Source organism: Lissotriton vulgaris, chromosome 6 (genome assembly GCF_964263255.1).
Source record: "Lissotriton vulgaris chromosome 6, aLisVul1.2, whole genome shotgun sequence".
NCBI classification, from domain to species: Eukaryota; Metazoa; Chordata; class Amphibia; order Caudata; family Salamandridae; genus Lissotriton; species Lissotriton vulgaris.
The window spans coordinates 1451749379-1451767632 of record NC_141694.1 but is presented as its reverse complement, the minus strand read 5'-3'; the positions used below and the strand labels follow the sequence as shown (position 1 = coordinate 1451767632).

The 18254-nt window shown below is 44.7% G+C and overlaps 1 protein-coding gene across 1 annotated transcript in view; it reads left to right on the top strand.

The window, feature by feature from the left end:
- Positions 1–18254, top strand: part of PNO1 (partner of NOB1 homolog) — an 87474-nt gene that overhangs the window by 21746 nt on the left and 47474 nt on the right. The window contains exon 2 of the mRNA XM_086927582.1: positions 13133–13282. Within this exon, the coding sequence (XP_086783708.1) occupies positions 13133–13282 (150 nt within the window). The remainder of the gene's footprint in view (positions 1–13132; positions 13283–18254) is intronic.

Genomic DNA, 18254 nt, shown 5'->3' with positions numbered 1-18254 from the left:
AGTACCGAGCCTTTCTTTTGGAATTGGCTCATGCCATACCCCTGGCAGGACACTTAGGCCAGGACAAGACCTTTGCACGGCTTGTCCTCCACTTTTACTGGCCTCAGATGAAAGTGGCGTCCAACACATACTGTCGGACATGTGTAACCTGCCAGGCCAGTGGGAAAACAGGGGTGAAGCTAAAGGCTCCCCTGGAACCACTTCCAGTCGTTAGCACACCCTTTGAGAGGGTGGGCATCGACATTGTAGGGCCTTTAGATCCACCAACCACAGCTGGTCACAGGTTTATCCTGGTGCTGGTGGATCATGCGTCACGGTACCCAGAGGCAATACCTCTGAGGACAGTCACTGCACCTGTAGTGGCAAGAGCCCTAATGGGAATCTTTACCCGAGTGGGATTTCCCAAGGAAGTTGTGTCTGACAGGGGGACCAACTTCATGTCAGCTTACATGCGGGCAATGTGGAAGGAGTGTGGAGTGACCTACCGGTTCACCACTCCTTATCACCCCCAGTCGAACGGACTGGTTGAGAGGTTTAATAAGACCTTGAAGGGCATGATCAGAAGTCTGCCCGAAAGCCTGCGGAGGAAATGGGACGTCCTCCTACCCTGTTTACTCTTTTCCTACAGGGAAGTGCCCCAGAAGGGAGTGGGCTTCAGCCCCTTTGAGCTTCTGTATGGGCACCCTGTACGCGGACCTCTCAGCCTGGTGAAGGATGGTTGGGAGAAGTCTCCCAGGAAACCCCCCCAGGATGTGGTGAGCTACATGCTGGCCTTCAGGAGCCAAATGGCGAAGTTGTGGAAGCAAGCTTCTGACAACTTGGAGGCCAGCCAGGCAGTCATGAAGGAGTGGTATGACCACAATGCTCACCAGGTGGAATTGGAGCCTGGACAGAAAGTGTGGGTGATGGAGCCTGGAGAGCTTAGCGCCCTCCAGGATCGCTGGACAGGCCCCTTTGAGGTGTTGGAGAAGAAGGGTAAGGCCACATACCTGGTGGACCTTAGGACCCCTCGACAGCCCCTACGGGTGCTGCATGCCAACCGTCTCAAGCCCCACCATGAGAGGCCCGAAGTCATGTTGATGATGGTGACTGACTGGGAAGAGGAAGCGGAAAGCGAACCTCTCCCAGATCTCTTTTCGTCTCAAGAGAAGGATGGGTCAGTGGAGGGAGTGATTCTCTCTCCTACTCTAACTCCTGAGCAACGGGAGGACTGCCGCCAGATCCTGGAGCAGTACTCTTCGTTGTTCTCCCTTGTCCCGGGAAGGACTCACCTGTGTACCCATGACGTGGACACAGGAGACAGCCCACCAGTGAAGTCGAAGACCTACCGGCTGTCTGACAAGGTGAAGGCTAGCATCCATGGAGAGGTTGCCAAGATGCTAGAGCTGGGAGTAATTGAACCTTCCAACAGCCCTTGGTCCAGTCCGGTGGTGCTCGTGCCAAAAGCCGCACCACCAGGCACCACACCTGAACTGAGGTTCTGTGTGGATTACCGAGGACTGAATTCAGTGACAAGGACTGATGCTCATCCGATCCCTAGGGCGGAGGAATTGATTGACCGGCTAGGAGCTGCCCAATATCTGAGTACCTTTGACCTCACTTCAGGGTACTGGCAGATCTCCTTGACAGATGGAGCAAGGGAAAGGTCAGCCTTCTCCACGCCTGAGGGACACTACCAGTTCTGTGTGATGCCCTTTGGGCTCAAGAACGCCCCTGCCACATTTCAGCGGCTGGTGAACCAGGTCCTCTCTGGAATGGAGAGTTTCTCTGCTGCTTACCTGGATGACATTGCTGTCTTCAGTAGCAGTTGGGAGGACCATCTGCAGCATTTGCAGGCAGTTCTCCAGGCCCTGAGACAAGCTGGATTGACAATCAAGGCCAGCAAATGCCAGATTGGGCAGGGGTCGGTTGTGTACCTTGGACACTTGGTGGGTAGGGGGACTGTGCAGCCCCTGCAGGCGAAGATTGAGGCAATCATGGCCTGGGAACCCCCCAAGACACAGACTGAGGTCCGAGCTTTCCTGGGCCTCACAGGCTACTACCGTCGCTTTGTGAAGGGGTATGGCACTATTGTAGCGCCCCTCACAGAGCTCACCTCCAAGAAACAACCTCGACGGGTAGTTTGGACGGGAGCTTGTCAGCAAGCTTTCGAGAAATTGAAACAGGCAATGTGTGCGGCACCGGTCCTGAAGGCCCCAGACTTCTCCAAGGAGTTCATTGTCCAAACAGATGCATCAGAACATGGCATTGGGGCAGTGTTATCGCAACTGAATGAAGAGGGCCTGGATCAACCTGTAGTCTTCTTGTCCAGGAGACTGCTTCCCCGGGAACAGAAGTGGAGTGCCATTGAGAGGGAAGCTTTTGCGGTGGTGTGGGCTCTGAAGAAGCTGCGGCCATACCTCTTTGGCTCGCACTTCCTAGTTCAGACTGACCACCGACCCCTTCGTTGGCTGATGCAAATGAAGGGGGAAAATCCCAAGTTGTTGAGGTGGTCCATCTCCCTACAGGGAATGGACTTCCGGGTGGAACATCGGCCTGGAGTGGACCACGCCATTGCAGACGGTCTCTCCAGGTATTTCCGCCTTAGTGATGAGGACTCCCAAGGGGTTGGGTAGTTCTCCCCACTTTTAGCTGGGGGGGGACGCGTGTTAGACCTGTCTGGCTTTTTGACGTAGTCCCTCCTCATTATTATTTATTTTGTCCCCTTTTTGCCCCTCATACCCTTGATACTTTTGGTCCACTGACTTTTTATAGGTGTTGGCCAAGGGGATAGGTGTTCTTTTGTCCCTCATAGTTTTTTACCTCAGGCCCAGAGGCCTGTTCTGTCAGGAAACTCCTGTATTCACAAAATGGAGGGCCCTAACTGTTTCCAACTGCCACACCTTAGTCAGCCCCATAGGATAACATTAGGCCTTCCAGAACCTTCTGGACCCTACTGGACTCTGTGGGGGTTGTCTATATAAGGGCAGAGGTTAGGAGGCCATTTTGTGCTGACCAGAGAGCGGAGGAGTGAGGCAGCGGTGAGAGGAGGAGGACGCACTGGGAGCAGTTAGTTTGTCCTTGTGACAGACAGCCACTACAGGGAGACGTTCCCCCTTCAACCCCTGACCAATCCCTCCCAACCATCTTCTTCTGGTGAGGAAGTAAGGTGCTGTGCCCTCTTGGGGATTGTTACTATGCACATGATCTAGTGTTTAGAAGGTGTTAGACAACCAAATCATCTTCTCTCTTAAGTGAAAAGTACTTGGGCATTGCATCAGAAATCCTTATTGGTCATTGGGGCAGGGCAAAGTGGCCCAGTCAATAATTCAAGTAATATTGGTGAAAATGATGTCTGCTTCCTTTACAGAGGGGGTCAAGTGAAGAAGCTAATCAACAGTGGTTATAAGGAGGAGTTTACTAACGTGGTGTTGTGGTACTCTTATTGGGTTGAGGGAAGCTTTAAGCTCCTCAAGCAGCACACAGGTGGTTTCATACAGCTTGTGTGATTTCTACACTTCTCATTGCGTGGGCGCCCTTGATGTGATTAAAGGGTTAGAGTCCTATTTCATAACCTCACCTAGTTAAATGTTAGAATCTGAGTAAAGGTGCTAGTAATGTGAAATTGATGGTTTGAGTTAGCATTTCTGCAGGGACTGTATCAATTGGTGATTATAATGTATTGAGCTATCATCCCTGGAAGTGGGGCTGCTAATTTGAAGACTACTAAATATATAGTACTGGGAATACTGTTTGCTAAATTGTGATAAGAATTCAAGAGTATAGTAATTGCTTTAAAGACAAATTGTAATGCTTAAATTGTAAGATTTTGAAAACAAAGAGAATATTATTTTTATAAAGCAATACTTATTTTTCCACATTTCTTTGGTGTAGCGTTTTCTTTTTGAGTGCTATTGCGTGGTTTTACTTTTGGGTGGTCTGCAACCTTTACACTGTGCCTCTGAATGCTAGTCTTGCCCTAGGCCAGGCTACCCCAGTTCCAACACATATTGTTTGGAATAGATGCTCACACTAGTGATCATGAGGTGTTTGTAATAACGAATCAGTTGTAAATCTTAGTCACTGGGTGTTGTTTTAGTCTTTTATACTCTTTAATAAATCTTTTTTCATCATAAAGTTTTGCATTTTGAAAATTGTACACTCCTCCGAAGAGTATCTGTAGCAGATTTATTCTGATACAAATGAACACATTTAATTTTTGATTTATCAGTTGTAAGCTGTTAAGTGGAACTTGTGATCATTGTTCAGTACACTAAATGTCTAACTGAGTGCATTTAAAGAAATCCCTTGTAGGCACAATTACCTGTCAAAAGGTGACAAACAGCAGCATCTTTGCTATTATAAATGCCACTGTTCCTATTACTGCAGTCACAAGAGAAAGGCATGGACATAATGCATGCCCCCGCAGGCCTGATCTTCATCTTAAAACTGGTATATATTTGTAGTGCAGAATTGTTTCAGGTAGGAGCGACAGACCAGTGAAAAACTAGAAATATCCCATAAAATCCACAATGGATGGACCTATAAGCTACTTAAAGTTGATCAGTCCAGCAGATAGCCCTTTGTTGATGCAGTCTGTGGTTTTTTTTAGGTTATTTTGAGATAGCTGCTCGTATGCTGGTAAAAATGAGCATTCATTGTTGTTAGTGTTCAGTAAATAATAATAACTTTAGGCAGCCATGAGGCTCTTCAGAGTATTGAGAGGGGAGAGAAACATACATATTGCAGGAGTAAGACAGAGGGACTGTTTTGTGGTGACACTGTTCTTGCCCGTGCGTGGTTTTGAACCTATATTTGTACAGGCTACAAAACAGGTGTTTTTTGTTTGAGAGTTAATAGCCTTGATTGGCGATAAATATGTTTTGCTCAGAGCAATGTGTTGACATTTGGAGCTGTATTGATTGCATGTTTGTAGAAGGACTTTATGGTGGCTGATAGTGTAGGGCTGGGAGTATTACAAGCCCATGAAGGAAATAGTTTGCATGTAGCATGGATGGATTGGCACTATAGTTGGTGCTGTAGTAGTTACAAAGAGTGAGAGAGAACATGTTCACAAAGTGGAAGTACGCACAGGTTAGTGCTTGATTTTGATCATGCAAGTGCCTGTTCCCACACCTAGGCCGCTAGGCTGTGACAAAATGTAGACAACTTAAGGGAGGGTAGGGCAGAGACATTCGCGGAGCTTACACCAAATTGTCATGCCCACTAGATTTTTTTATACATAGATTTATTGGCATTTTTAATATAATACAATAAAGCACAACTTTTTCTAAACGGTTGCAAAGAAAACAGCTGTTATTGGGTACTTTACACATTTTACATTGTAAATGGAGTAGTAGCTCATAGGTGTACGAGGAGAGGGTCCGTAAAACAGCAGGTACTTCTATAGAGGGGCAGAATAGAAAGGCGTGGTAATAAGGGTACATTCCTACCACTCTTCCCAAATCGGTGATATTTTGTGGGGCTCCACTTGCCTTGTAAAGAGGTTGCTTGAGGAACATACAATTATTCATGCTATAAAAGCCATCCTTCAAACGAGGTGGAGTGCTGGCAGGCAGTGTTGGACAATATCCCTTTTATGTTAGTATTATGTCTAAGTTCACTAGAGCCATAAGATATTGGTTGAGTAGAGCTTGTTGGAGGACCACAGAGCACTTTTGATAAGGATGCTACGACCCTGTGCAAGAGTCTGGGTTTATCTGCATTCTTTAGCCATGTAAAAAAAATGTGCCTTTGTCCATGTTACGTCTTGGCCCGTTCGCTGTGATCTGTCTCAAGAGTAATAGGTATTTAAATTGAATGAGGCAGTAGCGAGAAGAGATATGTGCCTCAACATAAGGACTTGCCACCAGTCTTCATCTGATATTTGACCTACATCACCCTTCCATGCCTCCCACACTTTGTGAACTGTGTCAGTGAGGCTAATAAGTAGAGTTTGATTCCTTGAGACATGTCTTGTCTTTGAGTGGGCTCATCAGTAGTTTGACTTCTAGCCAGTTGAATTCTGCTTTGTCATTCAGGTCTCTGTGATGGGGTACTTGCATGCCTGAGCTGAAAATAACAAAATAATTGAGGTATGTGAAGGTCATTTTCATTCTGGAGATATCTGAATGATTGCAAGTCTGAAGGGAACATTATGCCTATGAGTTCCGTGTCAGATTGCTATCCCACCCACCAAGGCCCCCAAGAATAAAGACCTCTCGCAGCTGTGTCCCAACCCATAGAGGTGGTACCTCTGCCTGCTTGTGCTGAGGGACTCTTATCAGATAGTGATGTACAAAGTTGACAGCTGGGGGACATAGTTATTGGGGTATGGCCCCCTTACAGATAATGCAGGGGAGAAGGCACCCACTGTTAAGTGGCGAAGGCAGAAATGTCCGGGGGGGTGGCACAGCACCAATCATTAATAACTGTTAGATGGGAGGCACCATTTTAGGAATTGATGTCCATTAGTCCCAATCCTCCATCAAATTAATTTTTGTAGTACTTTGCCAGGGAAGTTCTTGGGGTCTTGTTTTCTCATAAGAAACTTCCTAGAAAAGATTTTACTTTTTTAATCAAAGATGGTGGACTAAAGAAAGGCTAATTCTGTAGTGGGTACCATCATTTGTACATGGACACCATCTTGACAATGGCCACTTATCCCACTATAGGTAGTGGGAGAGGGGTCTAATGATTGAGATCTAGCTGTAGGGTCTTAAGTAGTGGTGGGATGTTGTCTTACCAGCAATAGGATGTCGATAAGTATTTGTAAAGTCCTAGAGACCAAAAGTACCCTGGTTCCACAACCCTCTCTTGACACACATCCGCTGTGTACAGAGCGGATCGGTGAACACTTTTGTGTGGGTATTTAATAGGCTAGAGACTCCTCTGAAACAATAGAGGACTTTGAGCATCTGTGGGCCAGAAATTTTGGGCTCACCCAGACGCATTTTCAGGTCATCTTTATTAAGGCAGAACTGGTATTCATTGCCCCTTTGTACCCCCCCACCCCCACCCCTCACACACCAATGATTCTCTAATGGAATACCTGTACTCCCTGGTCTGCTCTTAGAAGCCTGACCAAAGGCTTAAAGGCCAGGGTAAACGTCAACAGTAAGAGGGAACAGCCCTGTCTAGTTTCCCCCCTCTATTAGCAAGAGTTCAGCTAGGACACAGTTGTTCCATACTCCATCTACTGAGCTTGTGTACAACTGGTACAAGGTTCGAAATTTGAGCCAAGGACAGGGCTCGAAAATTCCACTTGACCGCTCGCATAGTCGAGCTAAATTTAACAAGGTCGAGCTGTTTTTAGGTCCTACTCGCCCTTTCTGGTGAGTAGGAAAACAAACCAACTTTTGTCCTCTGTCTGTGAAAACGGTGCAAATGTAACAAGATTTAAAGGCATTTTTCTTGCTCACAAAGGTAATAAGATGCCTTTTAATCTTGTTATCTTGTCACATTTGCTCCGCTTTCAAAGATGGAGGTCCAGTAGGGTGGAGTTAGGTCGAGGACATTTTTTAAGGTACTAGTCCTGCAGGACTAGTACCATTTTTTTAGATTTTTCGAGCCCTGCAAGTATCATATATGGACTGCAAATAGGTGTTCCCACTAAACCAAATCCAACGCCTTTTTGATTTATTTTTTTTACAAAGAGTGGATAAGACCCACCTCAGGTGAGAAGACGAGAGAAACTCCACCACTAATGAAAGAAAAATAAGAATACATCTTTATTCATAAAAATGAAGTTGATTGTTAACTGGTAGCATTCCCATAACATTTATGTCCTGTAAAAGGATTTAGTAGCGAGTGCTTATTGGACGGTCTATGAACCAAAGCTTGTGTTTTATCAACTTTAGGGAACTTTGGCCTTTGTCAATGTCTTATGCAAATTTGTAAATCATCGCAAATAGATGCTAGTACAGCATGGCCAACGATAAAAAAAATATATAAAATAAGAGGCATGATGCACGCCGTTACATAGGCGTATGCATGTGTGATGGCGAATGCATGCACAAATTTCACCATGCCTACAAAATTATGTTGTGTTACAGCAAACAAATGATGGGCGGAATGCTGACAATGCAAACATTCTCCCCCAGTCAAAAGATCTGGGTTAAATCCATCATTCGTTTGCCCACTACACCACCCCAGTTTGGACCCAGCCATATGCAAATCAGTCTTGACCCTGCGCCCCATGGGAACAGTCCAGACCGAACTGCCAGGCCAGGTCCTCCATGGTCCGGAAACAAGCATCCAGGGAACAGTTTCAGGATGTGTCACCCTTCAGCCAGGCTAGCTTGAATCCAATGGCACAGTGAGCAAGGGACCCACATCTGGGCATACCCATCCCACTTAGGGCGAAAAGTGTTATAGCAAACAAATTATGTACGGAATGCTGACAATGCAAACATTCTTCCCCAGTCAAAAGATCTGTTGGCTCTTTTCTTTTCTTTTCTTTTCTTTTCTTTTTTTAATTACTGATCAGTACATTTTTTAACAAAAAAGAAATAAAATTCAAGTACAGCAAAAACACTTAATCGAAAGCGAGGGTGGCAGCAATTTGCTGCTTGGCCTTACCCGAAAAAATAAAATATTTAAAAGAAAACTGGGAGAATGGGGTGACCATTGAGGAGCGGGTGCAGGGAGTTAGAAGGAATAAAACAAAAAAGCTGGGAAGAGGAGAAAAGCAGCAATGAGGGAGAGAAACACGCAGGGCAGGTGGAGAAGCACAAGAAGGATAGATTAGAAGAGAAAGCCATGAAGGGACTTTCACATGGGGGTGGGGAGAAGCACACGCTAGAGAGCAACACAGTGTCCTGGGGAGAAGCATATAAACGAGAGACCTGAAAATACATGCACTCTCCTGGTGTGCTTTAATTAAAAAGTAGTTCCCTTTGTGTTAGTAGTGAAAGGGTACACGTTAGCCACTCAAAAGGATTGTTTAGAGGCTATACTCGAAGGGAGGGACAAACACAAGAAGAGACGGGCAAACAGTTGAATAAAAAGCAAGCAAGCAAATTATTTACAAAGCCAACCAATGGTAAGCAGTGGACAGGCTCTAAGCCCACTGAAAGTGCGGAATAGGTCTTTGGCAACCACAGACTAGGGGTTTTGATTAAACAGACAAGACCAAAGGTCAAGCTGTCTGTGTTGTCACTTGGAACACCATAGTTGAAAACCACCCCCCTTATTCAGTTACCCATCTACAATGTTATGCTTTGTATGGCTTCCTCCAAATTATTTTCCTCTACTCAGATGAACAACACGGCCGGTGTATAGGAGGCATGGGAGCACCAACTTGAACAAGGACTGTTATATCTCCGCCTCCTGTTCTTAGCTAGGTATTTAATTAAAAAAAAATAACTGTACCTGATGTTGTGCCATCTCTGTTCTCATACCTCCAACCCATACCATGCATGATCCTCCCTGCTTGCCCTATTATAATAAAAACCAGCATTGGCATAGCCAATAGGTCTCGCCTTTGGGACCATCTAAGTGTTTAGTTATCCAGCACAATATCCTTGATGCAACAACATCAAGTGTTGCATGGCTAAACATGTATAAGGTCCTAAAGGCGAGACCTACTGGCTATGCCAATGCTTGTTATACTTTTCTACAGTGCAGCCTGTTGCCATTACTGTCTGACACTGGTAGGTGCATCTGCCAGTACCTTTCTGCTGACATCCGGATGCTGCTGGTAAGGCAAACCGGCTGCAATAATACGATGTTGTAGCTCCAGAGGGGTTTCCAAGGTTTCTATCTCAGACCAGAGTCAGTCATTCCGGTGATTTTGCTCTTTGGTTTTTGTGCTTTAGTATCTCTCTCTGGTTGGGTGGCTCAGTCATGTTCCATGAGCAGTAATCATGTGAGTAGTGGTACCTGACCAGACTGCAGGAGGGCACGTACAAGTTACTTACAAATCTCTTAAGCAAATATTAGCCACTGGGCAGCAGTTAGCGATGAGATAGGCCTCGTGTTACTACTGCGTGGATACAGGTCTGGGGCGTTTCTTGGTGGAATTTGCTGGTGGGAGGAACATGATCGCCTGCTTAGGATACTCCGGAATATGTGGGATGATGAGTCGGAACGTGTATGACTCCATTTGTGGGTTCATGATTACAAGTATTTGGAGGTCACGTTTTGGGTTTGGCCAAATAGCACAAACCATGCAAGAAAGGCAATATAGCTCGTTAATGTTTCACACTAAAACACACTATAAAGCCAAAAGGCCTCGCCTTTGTGAACCTGTTGGATTTCCATAGATTTTAGCATCAAGTCACTGTACGCACATTGCATATTTTATGCAAGTAAAGACTTTGAGTTTGTTAAGATTGGAAAACTCTTTGCGGAGTCATTGGGTTTTCCGTTGTTCACGCAGTATGTCAGCTGAGTCACATTTTGATGAGTTCTGGTGGTGGGAGGGTGTTCACAAGCGGGGCACGACTGAGAGCACTGGAGATGAGGCTGAAGGCAGTGCAAGCTATAACAGTGTTCAGTCTACAGGATCATCCAGTCTTTGGCCTCTCTCCAGTGCACACATTGTGATGCTCACGTGTGTACCATTTATAATGACTAGTTCTAATAATTTTCAACAGAATCCTTGTTGTTCCTCATTTATATCCAACTGCAAACAAGAACTCACAAAGCAGCCAGGCCTGGTTTGTTTTGTTTTAGGCACACGCTTGCTGTTGTGCGATAAGTCTGGAAGCAACAGCAGAAAACTCACCAACCGCACCTCAATGCCGGTCAGACAGCACACTTCGTAAAGCACAGGATAGCCGTTCACATGATTTAAGTCACGCCCTTCATTACTAAGGCCATTCCACTGTTATTCATCCCACTGGAAGCTCTGTGGTCACAAGCTTTCACCTATAGGCAGCTAAAAGCGGCTGCGTAGGAATAATTACAAAATGTATGACAGTAAAACTGTGGAGCCCTCTGATTCCAATCTGAAGCTGTGGAGCGGAAAGAAGGAATGTCTGCTTTGCTCTTCTGCAGGGTCTCTGGGAGAGCAGCAGTAGAGCTGGAGTTATGCACTAGAGGGGGCAGTTGTGCACTTCAGAGATGAGATAGAAAGCAGGGGGCCTGACCTCCACTGTGGCACCCCAGGACCCCCCACAACAGTTATCAAGAGTCGTGCAATTCATTCCCCCCCCCCCCCCCCCTTCCCCTCCCCGGCGAACCAGATCCAAATATACTCCGCCCCTCTGGGAGTCAAGTGGAAATGATGCAGCATGAGTGAGAGACAGCACAGTAGAGGGTGAGGGGGCAACGCAGTGGGCAGGATTACAAACGCCACAGGAGAGGGGAGCAATAGGAGAGCAACAGAGGGCAGGGAATACGTGGGGGGGAAGTGGAGCAACACAGTGGGTGGAGGGAAGGGAAGCAAACTAACCGGGAGAGAGTAACATGGAGCAGGAGAGAAAAAGAAGCACGCGAAAAGAAAAAAAAGATGCGAGTAGTGCGTGCGTGCAACAGCCATAGCAGGCTGGCGAGTGGTGTGCGATGTGCGCGCACCATAACGAGAGAGAAAAGCCATATGGCGCCTCTGCTCGTAATTGTGCGTGTAACCGCACGCAGTATGATAGCCAAAAGCATGTGGTCTGACTTTTAAAAGCCTGTTTACTAAATGTCTCGCCTAGCAGCGCATGCGCTGACTCAGACGAGACCTAAAAACTAGTGTCCTGCCACTTGAGCTCACCCAAATAAAAAAAACAACCAGTAATTTCTTGTCTACCACCAAATTCTCTGCTTTTTGTTCCCACCTGCAACTGTGCAGACGCAGTGGCTGCCTTGAGAGCTAGATCAGCAAGGTCTAGAATTTCCCTGTCAGCTGCCTTTGCATATTTGCTGTTCACAAGGGAGTTAGTGGACGGCAAGTGCATTGCCTCACCAGTATTGCTCTACTTTTCTGAGGTCTGCAGACACCCAGGAGAGCTGAGAGATGGCAGCTGAGAAGTAGAAGTCTGCTGCTGTTCAGCTTCCTTTATGACCTAACAGCAGTGGGGGGGAAATGTAGGTTTTCCATTGCTGTGATGTAGTAACATAGCTAACCAAATTTAGAATGAGTATTCACGCTTCTGGCTGTCAATGGAAACTACCATCTACATTCACCTTAAGTGTGCTTTTAGTAACTCAAGGAATGCATTCTTGTTGGCTTTTGTAAATCAACATTAATTATTCTTATTTTGAAATATATTTATGGGATTAAGTAGCTCCTGCCGTACTTTTTGTATATTACAAGTCACAGAGGAGCTCCATGACCATATAAAGCAACATGGCAAAGTTCCATTATCTAGGTCTGGGCGGTGAACTCCACTCCATTCGTGGAGTTTTCTGCCCTCTGCGAAGCTCGCGAAGTGCAGAAAACTGCATAGTGCAGTGGAGTCTTTTCCCTGCTTGCGAATGGTCAGTTTGCAAGCTGCAGCTCTGATAGAATGTCTGCCTGAGCGGTAGAAAAACCAGCACGTACAGCAGTTTGTACTGCACTTTGCCATTTGCAGAACTTCGCAGAGTTCTGCGTAGCAAAACTACGCCCAGGCATGTCCATTACAAGGTTATGGTACGCGGAGGTGACTTGCACTATCCTTATGAAGTATGGCAGGGAGTACATTATACCTTGTATTACATGTTGTTACCATCACCTTTCCCACAAACGATGTATATCCTTGGGGTGCAACTCCTTTTTATGAAAGAGCATTTTGGGAAAAATTAAAAATAAAAATAGACTCTCCTGTGCAAAATTAAACACTTCGAAAAAGCTGCTAGTTATTGCAAAAAGATATTAGAAGTCAGTTTTTTAAGGCACAGTAGAAACATGCAGAAAGACTCTAACTTTCAAGTAATTACCAAAGTCGTGCAAAAATAAACTTGCAGCCACAAATATCTATTTTTTTGTTAGAAAGGTTTGTATACAGGAATTGCTGAATCTCATGTATTGTAAGTAAATTGGACTCTGTTGTGCATTATGTATCGGTTAACATTTAGCTCTTATGATTACTAGATACCAAAGGGAATAGACAGTTAAAAACAGTTTTTTTTAACATGTTATTGCATTTATAGAAGTATTTAATCCTGTGAGAAATGTGTTCCTTTCCCTTGGATAAATTGACTGAGACTTGAAAAATACATAAATCTTCTTTTCTTCTAGGGTGACAAAGACGAAATGAGGAAAGTCCCGGTGCCCGCACACAGGTACACCCCTTTAAAAGAGAACTGGATGAAAATATTTTCCCCAATTGTAGAACACTTGCAGCTTCAAGTCCGATTCAACCTGAAGTCAAGAAATGTGGAAATCAAAGTAAGCAATTCTATTAAAGAAAAGCAGCAATGGTATTTCTGCCATGAACGACCAGTGTCTGTCATGTCTATTTAAGTGTGCACTGAAAGTTTAAACATTATTTTTATTTGTTTGAGGTTTTTAAACTTTATTTCAATTTCTTTTAACTTAGTGAAGCAGTGTAATTTTGTTTCCAAATATTGCATAATCTTCATTAGGTACAAATGGGTATCAAGATATTGAGGATTGCTGTTTAACTGATTCAGTTGTATCCTACATAACAAAGCACACAATGTGTACTGTGGTCTCCACTAATAATACACTAAAATTGTTTTGATGGAAAAACAAGCATTGCATTTTTTTCACACATGTGTGAATTGTATTACCCCAACATACTTTTGTGGCAGATTGCAGAGAGAAGTCCCAGAAAACCACTTCCCAAAGCTCTAGAAATGTTGTTGATATTGGAGAGTATAAGAGTTTTGTAAAAGAAGCTGAGCATTGTGGGACAAGAGCAACATATATTGCACACACGTCACCTTCAAAACCACACTAATTATATTCTATCATCTTGATGTATTGATGTTTTATGTGTGGCAAAATTGCACGCTTCATAGTATTTAACACACTGACTATCCCATTAAAACACACTATTGTATTAAAGCATGATTTCCACATCGTTAACTACTACAGAGTACATAATATTAGTAATGTCTATGGTGGCGATTAAGCAAGGTGCGACAATTGAATTGACTTCATTATGGAATGCTAATTGAAGATAAGATTAAGATGCAGTTGTAAGGATACATTAAAAGAATTACAAAACTAACTTTTGACTTCGCCAACATGCGGACTTCTTGAATGAGCCATTGGTTCCTTTTTAGGTCGAGCCTAGAGCAGCGAATGCGCTGCTTGCTCGACTTTAGTAAAGGGGATTTCAAAGTGCTACCCTGGCCTAAAGCTTGCATGCATGTGCGTGTGAACGCCCACAGCCGCCATCTGCTTTTCTTATCTCATTTACGAGTCTCCATAGCTCCTTAAATGCTTTCGCGCGCGCGCACACAAGTACCTCCACCTCTCTTCCCCGCTGCATTCCGCACGGCCAACGCTTGTCTCTACACTTGGGATCTGCGTCTGCCTCCTGGACCCACAAACTGGCTGCGCTCTGGTGAGTGCAATGAAGGGTGGTGCAGGTGCACACCTTTTCTAAGGCGTTCTTATTATGAGTTAAACGAAATGTTTGAAGCAATTTCAAAGGTATGTAAAGGAATTGCGTGCTATTCCCTTTTTCTATGGAAAAAGACCCTAGTTTCCCATTCTGTGAAATACAGAAGTGGACTGTGGGATCACCCGCAGTTAAGGGAGTGCACAGCCAAGGGACTGACTGTCTCAAAACAAGCTTTGTGTATGTAAATTTAGACTATATTGACAAATGCTCATGGGCAACAAAGTTAATTTCAAGTTATCTGGTTTAGTCTATATTTCAGCAACAGGTTCTATACAAATAATTCCAAGCATTATCTGCATACCGATTATCATTGGATTATACAAAACGATATAATTGTGTGTAATCGTTCAAAAACATAGCATTGTACATAAACATATAAATGCGTGACAATAATATTCTTTTCAAAAATCCCAATGCATTTCGGGTTTACGAAAGAAACCCTTCGTCAGGGGAAATCAATTTCATGAGTATGGTAGTCTTCACAAGTAGAATGGCATCCACAGTCATCTAAAACACAACAAAATGCAGTAAGTATACTGCTTTAAATGTGGGATTTGCACCCTAGTTTGTGATGATGTGCTGCATCAAAACAGAGAAGGAAATGTGCTCAGGTGTGTGATAGCCAGAGAACAAAAAGTATGTGGTATAGCTATTTGTAGAAAAACACCTTTAGAAGAAAGAGTTGGGCAAAAGAGTTAAGTGTAAAACAGGCTAGTTGCGCGAGCGGCTTACCAGAAGCCAGAGGGAGTTCTTCACACAACGCGTCCTTGGCGTCTGAAAGTTCCGGTGGGTATTGCAACTTCACAATTCTACACTTCGGGTAGGTCAAATTCCGTTATTCATTTCAGCACTTTTACTTCCTAAACGCACCAGCTTACTAACGGTGCGTCCCTGTTTCTCTTACAGATTCCACGAAGCTCTCGTCCCGAGTATCGACGGACGAGAACTCCCTCTGGCTTCTGGTAAGCCACTCGCGCAACTAGCCTGTTTTACACTTAACTCTTTTGCCTAACTCTTATTCTAATATCGGTAACGTTCACTTCTCATAGATTGTCAGGAACCACCAGGACCCTTAGCCTCTAGCTGCACTCGTAAGACTGTTAAACACGGCAGCTTTCAGGAATTTACCAGGCAAGCCTATTATTGTTCACCTTTCACGCTTTGGGCTACGGTACTCCCGTCACTGATTTTACTCCATGCCACACATTCTTCTAAAGGTGATGTTCTACAAATAGCCAGAGAACAAAAAGTATGTGGTATAGCTATCACACACCTGAGCACATTTCCTTCTCTGTTTTGATGCAGCACATCTCCATCACAAACTAGGGTGCAAATCCTACATTTAAAGCAGTATACTTACTGCATTTTGTTGTGTTTTAGATGACTGTGGATGCCATTCTACTTGTGAAGACTACCATACTCATGAAATTGATTTCCCCTGACGAAGGGTTTCTTTCGTAAACCCGAAATGCATTGGGATTTTTGAAAAGAATATTATTGTCACGCATTTATATGTTTATGTACAATGCTATGTTTTTGAACGATTACACACAATTAAATCGTTTTGTATAATCCAATGATAATCGGTATGCAGATAATGCTTGGAATTATTTGTATATAACCTGTTGCTGAAATATAGACTAAACCAGATAACTTGAAATGAACTTTGTTGCCCTTGAGCATTCGTCAATATAGTCTAAATTTACATACACAAAGCTTGTTTTGAGACAGTCAGTTCCTTGGCTGTGCACTCCCCTAACTGCGGGTGATCCCACAGTCCACTTTTGCGCTCCGGTGAGGACATTTTCTTAACGCATTTGACTCTCACTGCATCAACCACCACCCTGGGTTAATTCTCCAATGATGCTGCATTTCTCAGAGCCACCAGTAGAGCCAGACTCCCCCTCTGCCTTGTTTGAAAGCCAGGCTTTTCAGTTTCCAGCTTACGCCTACTTTTCGAGCGTAGCTTCAGAGCCGGTGCCTTGCTTCACAGCCTGCCTCTACCACCTGCTCCTTGTTTCACAACCTTTTTCCACATCCGTTAATTACTTTGCAAACGGCTCTTGTTTCCGAGCTTATCTCCAAATTCTCTTCTTTTTCTCTAGCTTGTCTCCACAATCTTCTTTTTTTCCAAGCCTGTCCTCCCAATCTGTGCCTTATGTCCGAGCCAGTCTCCACAATGTGTTTGATTTCACAGCCTCTCTCTTCACAATCAATGCTTTTTTGAGCCCCCCATTAGTCTGTATGATGGTTCAAAGCCTGACTTTGCAATCTGTGCTTTGTTTCGGTGCCCAGCTTTACTATCTGTGCTTGTTTCAGAACCTGGCTCTGCTGTCTATGCCTAGTTTCAAACCCACTCTATCAGTCTGCGTTGTTTCAAAGTGTGTTCCTGTCCAGCATGTGCCTTGTTCAGATCCTGCCTCTGGAGTCTGTGTTCTTCTCTGGACTCTGCCTCTGCCCATCATGCTTTATTTCAGGGCCTGCAAAGTGCATTCAGTCCCTTGCTTCTGGCTCCAAAATGGGCACCTCCTGTCAAGGCATGGCTCTGATATGGTGCCTTGTTTTAGAACCCGATGCAGCTGCTTGTAGCTTATCACAGAGCCTAGTTCTACAACCCATGTCTTGTATCGGAGCCTGAATCACTGTGGACTTTGCTTTGTTTCAGATCCTGCATCAGTGTCGCCTTTGCTTTGTTTCAAAACCTGCAGCAGTGCAGCCCATACCTTGTTTCAGAGTCTGCATCAGTGTAGCCTTTCCTTTGTTTGAGAACCTGCGTCAGTACAGCCTCTGCTTTCTTTTAGAACCCGTCAGTGCCGCCTTTGCTTTGTTTCAGAGTCTACATTTGTGCTGCTTTTGCTTTGTTTCGGAATTTGCAACAGGGTACTGAAGGACTAGGCTAATTTAAGGCCCAGCGGTGCCAGGGGACAACACCTGAAACCTTCGTGGGGATACCTGTTCCGGCGTACAACTTACAGAGACACGGGACACTTCCTTCGACGTCAAAGCTCAGCGTTTATTTACTGCAGGGACACAGAAATCGCTAGAAGTACAACATAGTGTAGGTTCAGAGAGTCTGCTTCGAATTGCAAAAGTGGATCGCTCCTTTTATACACATTTTCGCCATTGCACAACATAACGAACAAAAGGTTAAACTCGGTTCCCACAGTAAACTTCAAAAGGATCGCATTCATGTTTTCAGAAGCCCGGAACATAATTACAGTAACATGTCGGTTCCCAACTGTAAAAGTACGCTATCCCACCATTAGGCACATTCCGTTCTAGTTGTAAACAACCTAAGAGAAGGGACAGAAACAGGTGCAGGAAAAACAAAGACAGACAACAGATTGAAAAGAGTGTGGGGGCAATATCGGAAGCGAGGTCACAGGATCAAAGGATTCGAGCCTAACGTATGCAAGGCTGAAACAATAGACCGGCAAGATGAGCCTCGAGCGGAGCCATCTGCTTCTGCCGTGTCATTCCCCTAGTCATAAAGGCACACTCAAAGGAATATGCGTCTTCCGCAAGAGATTGGGAATCCCAGGGTCATCAAGCGGACATTGTCCGTTTGCCGGCTACGTGAGGGCAAGAAACAAAATGGATGCCATATCTAAAATGGAACCCGAAGGTTCAGATGAAAAACCCGTAAATAAGACGAACCCTTCCAAGTAGTGTAGCGAAAACACGTACATCTACTAATCTCGTCATTTGCGGTTCGTAGATACCAAACTCATCCATATACGAACAAGCCCAAAACGTTGTTCCGAT